This window comes from Asparagus officinalis, chromosome 2 (assembly GCF_001876935.1).
Source record: "Asparagus officinalis chromosome 2, Aspof.V1, whole genome shotgun sequence".
In the NCBI taxonomy this organism is placed as follows: Eukaryota; Viridiplantae; Streptophyta; class Magnoliopsida; order Asparagales; family Asparagaceae; genus Asparagus; species Asparagus officinalis.
Genome location: NC_033795.1, coordinates 9,842,305 through 9,858,525, shown reverse-complemented (window position 1 = coordinate 9,858,525; position 16,221 = coordinate 9,842,305). Strand labels below are relative to the sequence as shown.

Below are 16,221 nucleotides of genomic sequence, written 5' to 3'. Positions count from 1 at the left end.
ATTTCCTGTTAGAGAATATATATTTAGCATATTTCTCCAAATTCTGAAAATTTAATGTAATATGACTAAATTACCTCTGACATTGTTAGTTAACCTCTCCACACCTACCTACCTTGTGCTGTTAGAACCAAACAAAATTTCTAATATAAATATTTCATGGGTAAACTAATGAGTTTGGAATGTTTTTGAGGGTGATTTGGTAAATATGAATATTTGCAGGATATTCTAGAAATACAAACGATTTGAGGGGTAATTCTAGAAATACAAAAGATTTGAGTGGTAGATAGTTGAAAAAACCAAATTTCTAATATGGTGTGGAAATGGGTAAAAATGCTCTTCGTCATGTTAGCATATAAATTTCAAAAATCTAATCAAAGGGAATCACTCCAAAAAAAATGCACTTGCCTAACTAGGTAGTTCAATTAATCTTACATCTTTGTAATCAGTGGCATTAGCATAGTTGGAAACTGCGGTTCCAGGCACTTTCAACTCTAAAGTATCGTCTGATGGCATATCTCCATTATTGCCAGGAGAGCAACTAAGGCTTCTAGCATAGCTAACACGCGGTTCTATCTGCGCAATTCTGCTCATCACCAGGCTTAGTTGAGGCTTCAGACTAAGAACCTTGGATTGAACACCGTCAAGGTTGAAAATGATTTCCTCTAAAAAGTCATCACCATCCTTAAGGCCAAGTAAAGATGATTTATACTCTCCATTGCATTTCTTGACCTCATCAACTGCTTGGAATTGATAACAAAAAGTAGGAAACCAACAAGGTTATCATTACAGAGGAAGCAGTTTTCACTTCATGGTAATAAGTCATCATATTAATGAATACCCAGGAGAAGCGGTTTTAGTGTATGCTAATACAGATTTTCACATTTACAATTATAGACATGAGAAATCTGTAACTGAAAACAAATTGATTTTTTTGGTTTATTATAATCATAAAATGTGCAATTCAAACATTAAGGTTCATTTTATAAGGTGATAAGACCTCAGAAATCTATGACTAGTTATTAGTTTATATATTCTAACCATATTAGGAAATAACTCTGTTGACGTATTAAAGATCCACATGCTTTGTGTCCTTTTCACATACAGTATTTAGGAGAATTTCAATAGATTGGTCACTTGTATGCGTTGGTGATATACACCAAACAAAGATGATAATTATTCCTAAACTAAATTCTCTTCTTTTTTTTTATCTTTAGCACCATGTCCAACATAATACACTGATAACTATTACTAAATCCATAAAGATTAGATGTGACTGATGGCCATGAATTCATATTTGATATTTTGACTAGATTACAAAGGAAACAACCATACCTCGATCATCACAATCATTATCGATTGATTGGCAATCAGTTTCTGGTCTCTTCTTGTTTTCTGCAGGAAATTGCAAAAGCATGTCAAAAATAAGTTTTACTCATAAAGAACAAAATTCTGCAATGAATGTTGCAGGTACCATAATAAGAGAACAGGTTGTGGTTTGACATGTATGATGATATATTAGTTGTATCTTCAATTCTCTTTCTTTTAACCCTCTCCATGACTCGTTTTCTGTGCCTTTGACAAGAGGTAGGTACCAATCTGGAAACAGAATAATCTAATTCTATCATTTTTGACTGCAGCTGCTTCTCACCCTCATATTTTGCTAGTTCCTTGTCATACAATAAGGCTTGTGATCTTAATTCATTCATCTGCAGTTCTAGCCACTGACACCTCCACATTAGAGGGCCAATAAACTTTCTCCAATGAGCAGTGACCTTTCTCTTCCTGAAATAGAGTCGAAAAATAATTAGAGCATGTAAAATAATCAACTGGTGATTATTTACTCGAATAAACCAAGAAGGCAACAGTAACAAGCAACAAGTTCAAAAGTATGCAACGATGATTGACAAAAAAGAAAACAAGAACAGCTTCAAAAGTAGAAACTTAAAAGGATTCTTTGATCAACTTGCACGACGTTTACTAACATAGATAATGAAAGATCGGTGCTTCGTCAATCTTTTACAAAATAATGACCCTCCCTCCCACCTGGAGTGCCCATGCTTGTGTGTGTGAGATATAGGGAGCAATGGAAATTGGAAAGCAACACCATATAAAAATGTCAAAAGATGGAGGCAACATCTGGATCATATCGTGCAATAAAAAACTCAATGCCGGAGATGAATAATTAAATAGTATACTCCCTACGTTACCTGGGTACTTCTATCACACCTGGCATGTATCAGGCACCGACCCGTACCTGACACTCCTTGGACCATTCTACAGTGTATCATGCCCGTATCAGAGGCCAACAGTCCTTGGACACTCCTTGGATATACGCATACTTTTATTCAAACATGTACTCGGTTATATAATAAATGTTTTAAAATAAAACACTTGTCATACACTTCTTGGATGTTTATCCTACACTTCATGTTCAATTCATGAAACTTGTTGGACGGATTCGTTTCAGTCCATACCCAATCTAGAACTATGATTTTAAAGTTTGGATATCTTGTTCAAAAACGAGTCATTTTCAAATTCATAGCACATAATAAAAGAGACATAAAATGTTGCGGAAATTTTAGTTCTCATAATATGTAAATGAAAAAAATATTATTGATGTAATATAAATTATTAACTTAAAAAACGAGTCATTTTCAAATTCATAGTACATAATAAAAGAAACATAAAATGTCAGGGAAATTTTAGTTCTCATAACATGTAAATGAAAAAAAAATTATTGATCTTATATAAATTATTAACTTCAAGATATGTTTATGGTCGTATCCCCATACCCTACCTCTTAAAAACTTGCCGTGTCCTGTACCCGTGCCACACCCAAACCAGTACCCGTAGCCGTGTCCATGAAACTTAATATACTTCATATAGATCGAGCATCCAAAATCTCAGCACACTAAACCACCTATGTTCATGGACATGAGTATAGGAGCGGGTACAAGACACGAGAAATTTGTAAAAGGTAAGATATATGCATGCATTTATGATATGTATGCATCTATACATAGGTACATACATTAAACTAATAATTTATGTGAGATCAACATTGTTTTCTTGTTCACATATTATGATAATTAAAGTTCCTGTAACAATACCAGGTTCCCTGTCTAATATAACCACACAATTTGTTTCCTTCCCGGCTTCACATTGTTGTCGATTCCAACACATAAACCAAACTTGTAAGTTACATGTTGAAAATAGTTATTCCTATCTCATCATTTTTACATAGCCAAGATAGAATTAAACAAAGAAACAAAATGAAAACACACTTAATCTAACGGTATTGTTAGAAGTCACAATAATTCGCACTATCAGAATCAACAACATTTCTAGCTAGCAATAAGGTAATATATAAAGACGAAAAAAAGTCATACAGATGCACAAATAACCACATACTTGCAAATTCTACCAAATTCACCCGAAACAAACTGCGCCCTGTTCTCTTCAGGCGCAAATTGTGCTTGTCCAAATTGCGATGTGGGAGTATTTGCAAACTGTGAATCCGCCTCCACATCGCTTGAGCTTCTCACCTCATCCTCTGAGCCTGAGAATGTGTTTCCAAAAGAACTTGATTGCTCATCCATCGCTTCACGGTCCTCATTTTTCTGTATCCCGACAAATTCACCACCATCTTGCCCGATTCCAACAACATCAATTTCTTGACCCAAGTCATCACGCTCTAAATAATCCTCCAAATTACTCTCACAGCCCAAATTCGTCCCATCTTTCCCCTCCTTCTCATTGAGACCCCTAATGATCTCATTTGTTCTTGCGAAGATCTTGGGTTTCCCTTTTCCGTGGTGAGTATGACCCATTTTGCATTAAGCCCTAAAAAAGTCCTGAAGAATCTGCAGAAAAATGGAATTTTTCACAGGGAATTCTCAAACTGGAGAAACCCTAGATATAAAATTTGATGAATTGGGTTATTAGACAAGAATTTTCACGAACCCCTAGTCGATAAACCCTAAACCCTTACGATCTAGTCAAGTAATGGGAAAGGTGAGGAATTGATAAGGGGAAAAAGGGAAATTGAAAAGATTGGATCCAAAAACAAAATCTTGATGAACTCAATTACTGTTAATATTGATCTAAATATGATTTATGAAATAAAATCGAGGAGAAAATTAGAAACAAGAGCGATGAGAGAGAGAGAGAGAGTACCGGTCTTTCAGTAACTGCCGTTTAGAGTTATCGTAGGGAGAGAGTATCAAAGTGACGGAGGAGGATATTCCGTAACCGTGGGAGATTGTATTTGTTTTGCAAATATACCCTTATAAAATAAATAAAATTTTAATCTTTGCTTTCCTGCGTTTTTTGTTTATTACACCCCAAAATCTAACCTATCTTCAGATTTTACCCTGCAGGTCTACTTATTTGACAAATTTTTCTGCACATACTCTCACATTAGATTTTTCTACCATTCGAGTTAACACGGTCAATTTTCAAACCGGGGAGAGGTTGGAATGACAAAAGTTACCCGGCCGGGCCGGTCCTATCGCCACTCTTTTCTAACCCTTGAATCAATCTATATCAATATTTATAATTATATTATTATTATACTAAAGTAGTCGTCACTGGTTGCAAACTTATCACAAGTTGCAGCTATTTATGCATGCAACTTTTCATTTTCCATTTTAATAAATATTTACTTCTTTATTAAAGGTTGTTGTTTCATTGAACACTTTGTATCTACTCCTTTACACAAATAGGAGGATCAGAGATTCACTGTTCATGCTACAGTAAATGATACAGTAACATTTGCTGTAGCAGTCTTATTGTAGCTAATAATTAATTAAAACATTACTGTAGCACACGGGCATACTGTAGCATTTAAAAGGTACTGTAGCAGAGTGGGATACTGTAGCACTCCCGAAAATTCAAACCATGCCGTATTAGAAAGTGGGATTACTGTAGCAAAAAAAAAATAGGTGCTTTGCACGGACCGCAAACTAGTTTAAACAATGACAAAATTCAAGATGTTCAGCCGACTAGTCTTTTAAAGATAACGAGAGGAGTGGGGTGGGGGGGGTGTAGGTTAAAAGGTTGCAGTACTCAGGGGCCAAATTAGTTTATACTTGGCGTTCAAATCTTTCTTTGCTGTCAGGCTTATTTGGTCTTTGTGGCGCGCAAGTGGAGAGAAATTATCGAACTATTTTGTACTGTCTATGGAAACTCGATCTGCATGTACATTTTTGGGACGAGCTGAATGTATCCCGCTCATAATCGTGGTTTAAGTGGTTCAATTTTTTACAAACCCGTGGAAGTTTTTGGTTATGGACAAGAAACTACAGATGCATGATTTTGTTCTCAGGCTATGTTAATAAATTCTAATACAGTTGTAAAATGTAGTGTCTTTGCCGGCCTCTCATTTTCTCTCCCATTTTGTTGTTAGTAATCAAATACAAACCATAACGTACTCCGAAAATCTCTATCTACATATTGTGAAAACGGCAAAGAAATTGTGAAAAACATGAAGAAAAACCCAAAACAGACTCCACCACACCCTGGTGTGGTGTCTGCCATGGGTGTGGCAGAATCTGCCCTGTCTGCCATGGGTGTGGTCTGCGCCACACCCTAGTGTGGCAGAATCTGCCCTGTCTGCCATGGGTGTGGTCTGCGCCACACCCTGGTGTGGCAGACTCGTTTTTAGAATCCTCCTTTGTTTGGGAATCCTCCTTTGTTTGGGATTGTGTTTTATTATAAATAGGACCACGTTTTTCTCCTTTGTTTGGGATTGTGTTTTATTATAAATAGGACCACGTTTTTTAGGGTTTCTAAAGGAGAGAAAATGAAAGAATTAGCATTGTTTTAAGCACTTTGAGAGGGAGATATTGTGAGGGAGTTGAGAGCTTTGGTTAGGGTTATATTTGAGTGATTTTGTGAGTTGTAACCCATTGTATTTCTCCTCCATATAGTAAAATCTCCCCATCCTCTCCCCGTGGACGTAGGCAATTGCCGAACCACGTAAATCCTTGTGTTTGGTTTGATTTGTGTCGTATTTTGGTGAATTGCACTCTTGATTTGGTTTGGTTTTCTTCTCTCATCACTCACCGACTCGTTTGGTTCTCGAGCACGCTTCCGCACGGCGCGCAACATATATAAATGCAGGTTCAAGTTTGTGTGGAAATCCGTGCAACGGAAGAGGAGAAAGAGACTGTAGCGGCAGGAGAACATCATGTTCAAGTTGATGAAGACGGCGAAAATGGCTAAGTCGATGTCAATAAAGAGGAAGATAGGGAGTTTGTTGAGAAGGAGGAGGAGGAGACACCAGTACTGGAAGTTAATAAGAAGAGCAAGAGAGTAGCAGCTCTTGATGCCTTTAGAGGGCTCACTATAGTGGTAAGTTATAATTGCTGTATATTATTGCCCGTTATAATTTGATACTCTTACCGTACTCCCTAAAGTTGAAAAACTTTTCAGGGATTTAAATATGCTCGGCGATGTCTTTATTATTTCTGAAATTGACTTTAAGTGTTTGGTAGGATCCGAATATGGGTTACTGTGAAATTATTTTCACAATCCATTTCTATTTTGCGGTTTTACCAAAATTCCGAAGTTATGATGATAGTTGTAGTTATAATTCTATTCTTTTATACTACTAAGTCGTTTATGTCTCTTGGTTTTGATGTTTGGTTCTGATTGAGTGATACAGTTAATGATATTGGTGGATGATGCCGGAGGTGCATATGAAAGGCTTGATCATTCACCATGGAACGGCTGCACGCTTGCAGATTTCATCTTGCCTTTCTTTCTCTTCATCATCGGTGTTGCCATTGCTCTTGCTCTCAAGGTTTCCAAACAAGTAGTCCTTTCCAAATCACACCTATTTCCAAAATTACCTCAATCATTATAATATCTGAGTTATGATGTAGAACACACAACAGATATGTTTATGTCAAAGTGGGACAGTCGCAAGTCCAAATGTGGGCCTGGTCGAAGAAAATAACTTGTTTCGAAGAAACGGCCGTAACTTTCAAACTGTACGTCGGAATTTGACGAATTATATATGAAAATCGACTATCTCGACGAGACGGAGCCATCCAAACCCATCCCTTTGGGTTCGGTTTGCGTTTTTAGTTTCGCCAAATTCCTTACGGTTTGAGAGATATTTGCATTTTTGTTCGTTTTTACTATTTTTAGTAATATTTTAGGAGTCTGTTTTGTTTAGGAAACAAATCCGGTTTGATCTCAGATTTGACCGGTAGACTTTCCTAATCATAAGGAGTCTTTTTAGGAGTTTTAGTATTTTAGGAATTTCTTTACTATTTTTGGTAAAGTTTGAGTCCTTGTAGGAATTAGATTTCTTGTAGGAGTCTTGTTTCTTTTTTTATTTAAGAAGAGTCTTGTAAGCCCTAGAGGCATAACTTTTTATTAATAAAATTTCTCTTTTTTTAGTATTTTCTTCGTGGATTTGAAGTTCTTCGTGGATTCGAAGATGGTTACAACTTCCGCGATGCGTCAAGTTACCCTTCAAATTGTAATCTCTCCACGTATCACAGAGAATTCTGAAACTTTCTAGTGTAATCACAAAGATTGTCATTAGAACAATAAAGCTTCTTTTCTGGGGGAATCCTCCTTCAAGGTGAATCAAGCCTCCAAATCAAAGTTTTAAACAAATATTAAATTCTTTATTACATTTTGATTTTCTGAATTTTAGGTGGTTACTCTCATGCTCCTGATTACTTGTCCTTTGGAGTTGACATGAAGCAAATTAGATGGTGTGGAATCCTACAGGCCTCTCTCTCTCTCTCTCTCACCCGAACTCAATATAATATTTTTCATGTCAATTATCAAATTCTCTTTGATATCTAATTTCTAATTCAGGCTTATAATACGTGTGCTCAATTTTGCAAATAGAGAATAGCCTTGGTATACTTTGTGGTGGCTATGATAGAGGCTTTCACCCTGAAGCTCCGGCCAACTGTTTTAGAATATGGCAATTTTGCAATTTTCAATGCATATCATTGGCAATGGTAAATTTATTTTGATTGCCAAGATTAGATTAATGCCCCGGGGACCCCAAATAGAACAGTGCGTCATCCATCCGCGAGGGGGACAGCTCACTTCGCCCCCCCCCCCCCCCCCCTTTCTGGTCCCCTATTTCGGGGTCCCTGTAGAAGCGTCCCCAAGATTATATGAACTGATATTAAGGTTTAAGCATTTATTTTTATTACCAGGTTTGGTGGGTTAATTGCATTTATCATATACATGATCACTACATTCACACTCTATGTTCCAAATTGGAGTTTTGTCGACTCAAACACAGGCAAGACCTCAGTGTTATGAGAGATATTCAGAATATGGAGATTATTGGGGATCATCCTAATTGAGGGTCCCTGCCTTTCTTCTAAGTTGCCTCTCATTTTTTGCCATGCGAATAGGTTCATAGAATGTTAGGGGGTTAAACAGCCCAGCTAAACGTAGATTAGTGAGAGAATGCTTACAGTTTGCAAAAGTGCAATTATTGGGTCTGCAAGAATCCAAACTCTCCTCGCCTAGTCCTATCGTCCTCAAAAAGTTGGGGGGGGGGGATCATCTCCTCCTAATCCAAACTCTCCTCGCCTAGTCCTATCGTCCTCAAAAAGTTGGGGGGGGGGGATCATCTCCTCCTGGATATCTCTAGATGCTTCTGATTCTAGATGGGGGTCCTTTTAGGTTGGAATGAAGATATTTTTTCATGCTCCTCCTCTTCCATAGGTATTTTCTTTGTCACTGCTAGTCTCACATATCTCCCCTCCAATTGGTCTTTTGTCGCCACTTCTATCTATGCTCCGTGTGACTCGGCAGATAGAGAGGTGTGTTGGTGGGAACTCATGAAGATTAGGGACTCCCACTCCCTGACCTGGGTCGTTTTTGGTGATTTCAATATGATCATGAGTCTAGCTGAAAGGAGTGGACGTTCGAGCTCTCTCCGAGATATAGAGGTCTTTTGTAATCTCATCAATTCCATCCGTCTCATTGACCTCCCTCTCAGTGGTAGGAGGTTCACCTGGTCTAACCATAGATCCCCTCCCTCTCTAGCCAGGCTTGATAGATTCCTGGTATCCTTGGATGTTGAATCTAAATTCTCTTTCCTTATTCAATTTGCATATCAATCCCCATGTTCGGACCATTGCCCCATGTTGTTGGATACGTCTTCTCCACTTAAATTGCCACCCTTCAGATTTGAGAAATTCTGGTTAACCTTCCCATCCTTCTCTCCTTTCATCGAACTCAGTTGGAATTCATTCCACTTTAAAGAGGATCCCTCCAGAATTCTCCCTCTCAAATTGAAACTCATCAAGAAGAGAATCAAATGGTGATCCAAACACAATCTTGCCTCCTTCAAACAACTATACTCTAGAGCTACGGACCAACTCAATTACCTCAACTCCATTGAAGAATCTAGAAGTCTTTCTCCACCAGAACCTCAGCTTAGAGTCAATGTGCATGACCAGCTTCTCCTTCTTGTAAAGGCTGAAGAAATCAAGTGGAAACAGAGATCTAGAATCGAATGGCTTAAAGAAGGAGATAATAATTCTACTTTCTTCCACAAAGCTGCTTCTTTTCGCAATAGAAAAAATTTCACCCCTATCTTACAGTTGATAACGTCCTTATCTCCGAAGAGTCAGACATTAGACAAACTTTTTTTAATTTCTTCTCCAAGCTCTTTCATAAACCTTCTGATTCTAACCTGCAGTTGGATTGGGATCTCCTTTACCTTCATAGCAACATAGATCTTTCTTCTCCTGATCATCCTTTTTCTCAAGAGGAAATCTCTACAGTAGTGTTTGAACTTTACCCAAACAAGGCTCCTAGGCCCAATGGGCTTCCCATTCTCTTATCCAGAGATTCTAGAGCACTATCCAAAACGATGTCATCTCCTTATTCAAGCTCTCCACTCCAACCCTCAATCCCTACACAACATCAACTATTCCCACATTTGCCTCATCCCTAAAAAGGATGGTGTCAGCAGCCCCAAAGACTTCCGACCCATCAGTCTCATCAACAGCTTATGTAAAATCTTTTCTAAAATGCTGGCTAATAGACTTAAAATATTCTTGCATCTGCTGGTGGATAACTCCCAATCAGCTTTTTAGTCAGGTAAATCCACGTTGGACTCTGTTCTCCTCGCTCATGAGATGATAAACTTCTGTTCCTTCGGTAAAAAAGAGATTTGTGCAATTAAAGTTGATTTTTAAGGCTTTTGACTGTGTCAATTGGAATTTCCTCATCTCTCCTTCAAGCCAGAGGCTTCGAACCTCAATGGTGCCTATGGATCCATCATATACTTCACTCATCTAAATCTATAGTTTTAGTTAACGGGACCCTTTCTAACTTCTTTAGATGTTTTAGGGGTCTCAAACAAGGTGATCCTCTATCCCCCATGTTATTTTTTATTGTAGTTGACGTTTTAAACAAGATGTTGATTACTAGTGCAGCTTCGGGAGACTTATCTGATCTTCAGCTAAAGGGTGAGCTTAATTTCATTAGAGCTCTCCAATTCGCTGACAACACCATCATTTTTAGCAAGGCTTCTCCCACAGATATGACCATTCTCAAAACTATTCTGTTTCTCTTTGCCAATATCTCTGGTCTGCACGTTAATCCTCATAAGACTAATCTATATTACCTTGGTAAAATCCCTCGTCAAAGCTCTCAACTAGCTTCCATCCTTAACTTCTCTGTGGGCTCACTCCCTTTCTCTTACCTTGGTCTACCTATCGAAAGAGGTTCTTTGACCAGAAGGGAGTGGCAGCCCCTCCTGGACTCTTTCATGAAAAACTCTCTCAGGTTCTTTGACCAGAAGGGAGTGGCAGCCCCTCCTGGACTCTTTCATGAAAAACTCTCTCTCTGGAAGAATAAGTCCCTCTCAATTAGTGGCAGACTCACTCTTCTAAACTCAGTTCTCTCCTCCATCCCTCTCTACTACATGTCTTTCTTCAAGCTGCCTACATGGGTCATCAAGGCAATTGATAAAATCAAGAGGAACTTTCTTTGGAACGGTAGCCACATCCAGTCTAAATCTAAATGCCTGGTCAATTGGGCTACTGTCTGCAGGTCCAAGCAAGAGGGAGGGCTGGGGGTAATTGATATTTCTTCTTTCAATATTTTCCTTCTCTCCAAGTGGTTTTGGAAAGCTTTCGATAGAGACTCTCTCATTAGTAAAGTTATTTTCTCTCTCTACTCCAAAGACAATTCTAACCCTTTCGTGCATCCCCCAAAAAACTCTGCTTCCAGATTCATCCTTGATTTGCATTCTATTCGTTCTTCTTTTTTTCCAGCATGGTTAAATGGCAGGTAGGCGATGGTAAAACTTGTAATTTCTGGTTTGATAAGTGGACTAACGACAACTCCCTTAGTAGTCTTTTTCCAAAAGTATGCCACCTTGCATTCTCATCTTGCAGCTCTATTCAGCCTCAAGGATATATGCTCCACTTTACCTGGCATTGGCACCCCATTCTCAGAAGGGGTATTACCTATGAAGATAAAAGAGACATTGACAAGCTCTTAACCCACCTGGAAGGGTTCTCAGTTGCTTCAAATGTTAATACTGACAGTATTTGGTGGCCTTATCATCCCACTGGCTCATTTTCAGTTAAATCTCTATACACCATCATCACCTCTGGCGAGGTTAAGTCCCATATTCACAACTTCATATGGAAATCTCGCATCCCTCTGAAGGTCAAGGTCCTGTTCTGGATCATTTTAAAACAAAAACTCAATACCAGAGCTAATTTGATCACCAAAGGTTGGTCAGGAGATCCCCGTTACCCTCACTGCAACAGGAGGTTAAGAATCAAGATCGCCTGTTTATCCTCTGCCTTTTTGCTTATGTAGTCTGGTCTACCCTCCTTCCTCTCGCCCCTTTTGCTAGGTGGCCCAAATCAATGGAGGAGCTGACTCTCTTATACAGGGATTCAAATATTTGTGCTGATATTAAAGTTATTTGGAAATATCTGTTACCGTGCTACTGCTGGTGGATGTGGAACTGTAGAAACTATCTTATATTTAGAAATTTCCCTGTAAATCCTATTCATATCGCTGCTAATATTGCTAGGTATGTCATTCTTTGGACATGGGCCGAAGAAGATAGATTGGCGAGGTGTATTCGTAGGGCTGCCCAAAATCTGAAAATGCAAGAAATCGCAAAGAAGAACACTGCTGGCGCTTATGGAGATAATCTCTCCGATGTTAGTTGATGCGGCCAGTTTTTCTCTCTGCTCTGGTTTTATTCTTGGTTTTTTGCTGAAGGTTGTGATGTTATCGATTTTCAGTGTTGGTGTCCGGATGTATCATAATTTATTCTATCTCGTGTGCTTTTTTTTTGGCCTTGAGTGATGACATTGTTTTGAGTTAGCTCGGTAGGTGACGACTAGGTCCGCTCCTTACCAGCTTTCTTCTCTTCTTTGTTCTTCGCTCTCGGTTTCTTCTGTTTTGTTTTGTTTTTGTACCAGACATCTTTTTAGTATCCTTATATAATATAGTATATTAACAGTGTATCTCACCCTATTTTTCAGTAAAAAAAACACTGGCAAAACATATACAGTATGTTAAAAGAATTTTTTTTGTCCGAGTTGTGATTCTGTTTCCAAATATTGTTAAATTTTTAATTTAAATATTGATGATTAATTTCAGGTTAAATGTGGGGTGAGAGGGGACCTACATCAAGCTTGCCATGCTGTTGGTTACGTCGATAGGGAGGTTTGGGGAGTAAGTAAGCCGTATTTATTCTCAACCAGTTTGGATAAGATCAAAGGTTAAGTTGGTTCAATTTACATACTAAACTAGTATTATTTTTCTTGTTATAAAAAAAGAATGTTAACTTTCTTTCTGGAGAATTTTTCAGGCGTGTACATATAGTTCGCCAAATTCAGGACCACTTCGAGAGGATGCTCCCACTTGGTGCCTTGACCCTTTTGAACCAGAAGGTTTGTTGAGGTATATCCAAAACCACAAGCTATTACATTGCCTTTTAATTGCGGCTGGACCCCCTTAGTTCTATTGTTGCGGGTAGACCCCTTTACTGATTTTTTTTGGCCCTTTCGCTCTTAAGAGATTGATTCCAACCCCCCACCCCCCCCAAAACAAAAAACAAAAAAACAAAAAAACAAAAAAAAAAAACCCCTCTTTCTCTGTGGTAAAATAGTCAAAAAATTTCATTCAAGGGACATATCCGCAACAATAGAACTACAAGGAGTTTGTCTGCAATTGGGAGATATTAGGGGGTCTATCACAATTGACCCACCTTTAATAAAAACTCCTTTACAAAACACCTGTATCATTGAATTTTGATATGTATTTGTTTTAGCTCAATATCGACCATCCTGTCTGGAACTGTTGGAGTTCACTATGGGCGTGTTCTGATCCATTTTAAGGTGAATCCTCAACATTTGTCTTACAAAATGTAATATGTTATGTTGTGCGCGGCGCGGAAGCGAGACAACCAAACGGGCGTGCTTCGAGAACCAAATCAAACAAACATCGAGATAAAGACCAAACAAATCAAAATAACGGCACAAATCCAAACACAATAGTTTTACGTGGTTCGGCAAATTGCCTACGACCACGGGGCAAGAAGGGGATTGAGTTTTCATTAATAGAGAAGAAGAGTACAAACTGAGATTACAAAACGCTCGAAGGAACAAACTAATCTCACCAACAAATCTCTTAATCTCTCCAAAAAACCCTTAAACAATTGCTCAGAAAAACTCTCCTTTTTTTATGCTCCAAATATCCTCAAACCAATCTCCAAACAAAGCCAAAGAAACCCTAATTCGTATGTTGGTATTTATAGCAAACACCAAACCCAAACTAAACAGGAAACTCAAACTGGGCACTGACCCGATTGGCGATCGACTGCCCAAAGCTCGCGGTCGATCGCGATCCATCGACAGAGACCAAAAAGTCCTACAGGGTCTCGCGATCGACCGTGAAGGTCGACCGCACCAAGTCTAGGTACAATCCCTGGATCCGTGCACGATCGCGGTCGACCGGCCTTGCGCCACGGTCGACCGCGCAACCCAAACAAGATACTAGCTCTTGCCAGAAACATATCTTCACCAAACTTCTCAGGCGTTTCTTTCTAATTCTCCACTATCGCGCGAAGTTTCTACCAAACTGAGCCGACAGCCAACCAAGCCAAAATGTCTCCACTTGCTGCTCTTCTCATCCTCAACAAGATCATCGAGACCCGAAACGGGAGTGCGAACACTCACCCAAAACGTCGGTAATCTACCACCAAATTCGTGCTGCATCATAGAAGACAGCAATATGTATCACTCTTGCCTAAGGAATCAAGTCTTTCACGTAGTTCACCCAAGATGGCCTCCAAAGACCCTCAAACAATAGAAAAGTCTGGCAACTCTTCCACCAATATAATCTTGCATCTCAAAATTCCAAATAATCCCCAATCTGTGTCACCTCAGCTGGAATCCCAAACAATGCAGTAATGATCCTGGAAGTATAGTGGACATAAGTTCCACCCAACGTGAAGTAGCATCAACCCCACTGCTTGCTGAAATATCAATGACGGCTGATCAATCACATCCTCCCTACCTGCCGAGAGTCCAATGTGACATTCCTGCTCAGAACAAAATCAGAAGCTCCCAACCAATAATCAAACGAGCCTCCGAATCCCAAACGTGCAATCGGATCAAATCTCACATCCTCGATGTGATCAAATACTGGGTAACCAAATATCCGACGCCAACCAAAATCTAAAACAGCTTCACCAGATCCAAAATCTCCAAATGCAGCAGTCAGCAACCTATGCATAAGATGACTCAAACATGTCGAAGCCCGAATACTAAATCCAATGCTCGACAACCAACACCGTTGCCCCTCCAGAAAGGAACAACCAATCAAAAATATCATCTTATCTCGTCGCCATAATATTTCTACACCAATGAAGTGTCTTCAATTGCTGTGAGCTTGGCACAAACGCAGAAATAGGTCCCTCTTGTACCTCCCGCTAAAATCAGAATGAAGTACCTTCACCTTCTGCCAATACACTTCTTCAACTGTTGTTGACTACTAGGACTTCAAAACCAACGGGACTTGGTTGCAACCCACAAATGCCTAGTACAATCCCTAACATAGGAAACCAAAATACCAATTTACCTTCCAATGATGCCTCCTTGGAAGGCCCCCGAATGCCTGAATGAACACCAAATAGAAGACCCGTCAATCATCAAATAGAAGTGTCAAACTCCACCTCGGTCTCCTTGCTCATACCAACGTGCTCAAAGGACTTCAATATGCAAGTCAATGGCACTTCTCAATAATCCAATGCACCGTATCAACAAACAAATAACCCAGCCTCAAATCCTTCTATCTCGGCCAACTATCTCAAAGCACCAACACATGAAGAATAGATCCAAACTGATAAAGGAGAGAATTTTACCTCCAATTGAAACCCTAACAAGAGTCTCCAAATGATCTCACCCCGCACGACGACAACGAGATCCACAAATAGGAAAAACCTCACCTTTATCTCCAAACGAAGCCCTCGAAGTGTTAGATCTTATAAAAACTTGAGATCTAAACCATAAAGCCATGATTAATTCAAAGAGATTTCCAAGAATCAAAAGAAAAGAGCGGAAGCTTATACTTGAATCCATAGATTAAACTTGAGATGAGTTTTGGATCTTCTAACCTTAGGGTTTCTCTAGCCAAATTTCTCTCTAGATTGGGGTAAAGAGAATTAGAGAATGTAACCCTAGATTAGGGACCATAACCCCTTATTTATAAATGTTGTATATTTGCAATTTGGCCCCTCATCAAATCATAATTATAACCTGGTATCTGTACATATAACCCCATGATTATATTTAAATACCTATTAACCCAAATTGATCGATCACTTTAGTGGGTTATTCTGAAGGATAGCAATACACACAGATTAATCATATGTGCCCATAAATAGATTTAATTAGATTTAAATCTAATAATCTCCCACTTGGGCACCATATGATTCCTTAAATTGTGTATAACCTTATGAGCTCAAAATTGCTATCACTGAAAAGGTATTTCCGAACAATCTCGTCCATTGACTATATCAATATAGGATCAAAGCGGCCTTCGTCACATTTATCATGACTCGACCCATCAATGGTCACATATACCAATACAATCAAACGACATAGATCAATCATGGATATGCAGCATGAAAATTACATGCAATGTGATCAGTACATGTCTATTTTCAACTGGTCCTCCTTTAGT

At 38.9% G+C, this 16,221-nt stretch overlaps 1 protein-coding gene across 2 annotated transcripts in view; it reads right to left on the bottom strand.

The window, feature by feature from the left end:
• Positions 1 to 4,247, bottom strand: part of LOC109830196 — a 7,581-nt gene extending 3,334 nt beyond the window's left edge. Inside the window, exons 1-5 of one of the 2 annotated variants that reach the window (XM_020397383.1) lie at positions 4,177 to 4,247; positions 3,412 to 3,863; positions 1,472 to 1,782; positions 1,333 to 1,392; positions 433 to 737 (exon numbers count right to left, since the gene is read on the bottom strand). In XM_020397383.1, coding sequence (XP_020252972.1) covers positions 433 to 737; positions 1,333 to 1,392; positions 1,472 to 1,782; positions 3,412 to 3,830 — 1,095 coding nt within the window. In that variant the 5' untranslated portion in view covers positions 3,831 to 3,863; positions 4,177 to 4,247. Of the gene's footprint in view, positions 1 to 432; positions 738 to 1,332; positions 1,393 to 1,471; positions 1,783 to 3,411; positions 4,152 to 4,176 lie in introns of those variants that run through there. The other variant, XM_020397382.1, reaches the window with a different exon arrangement.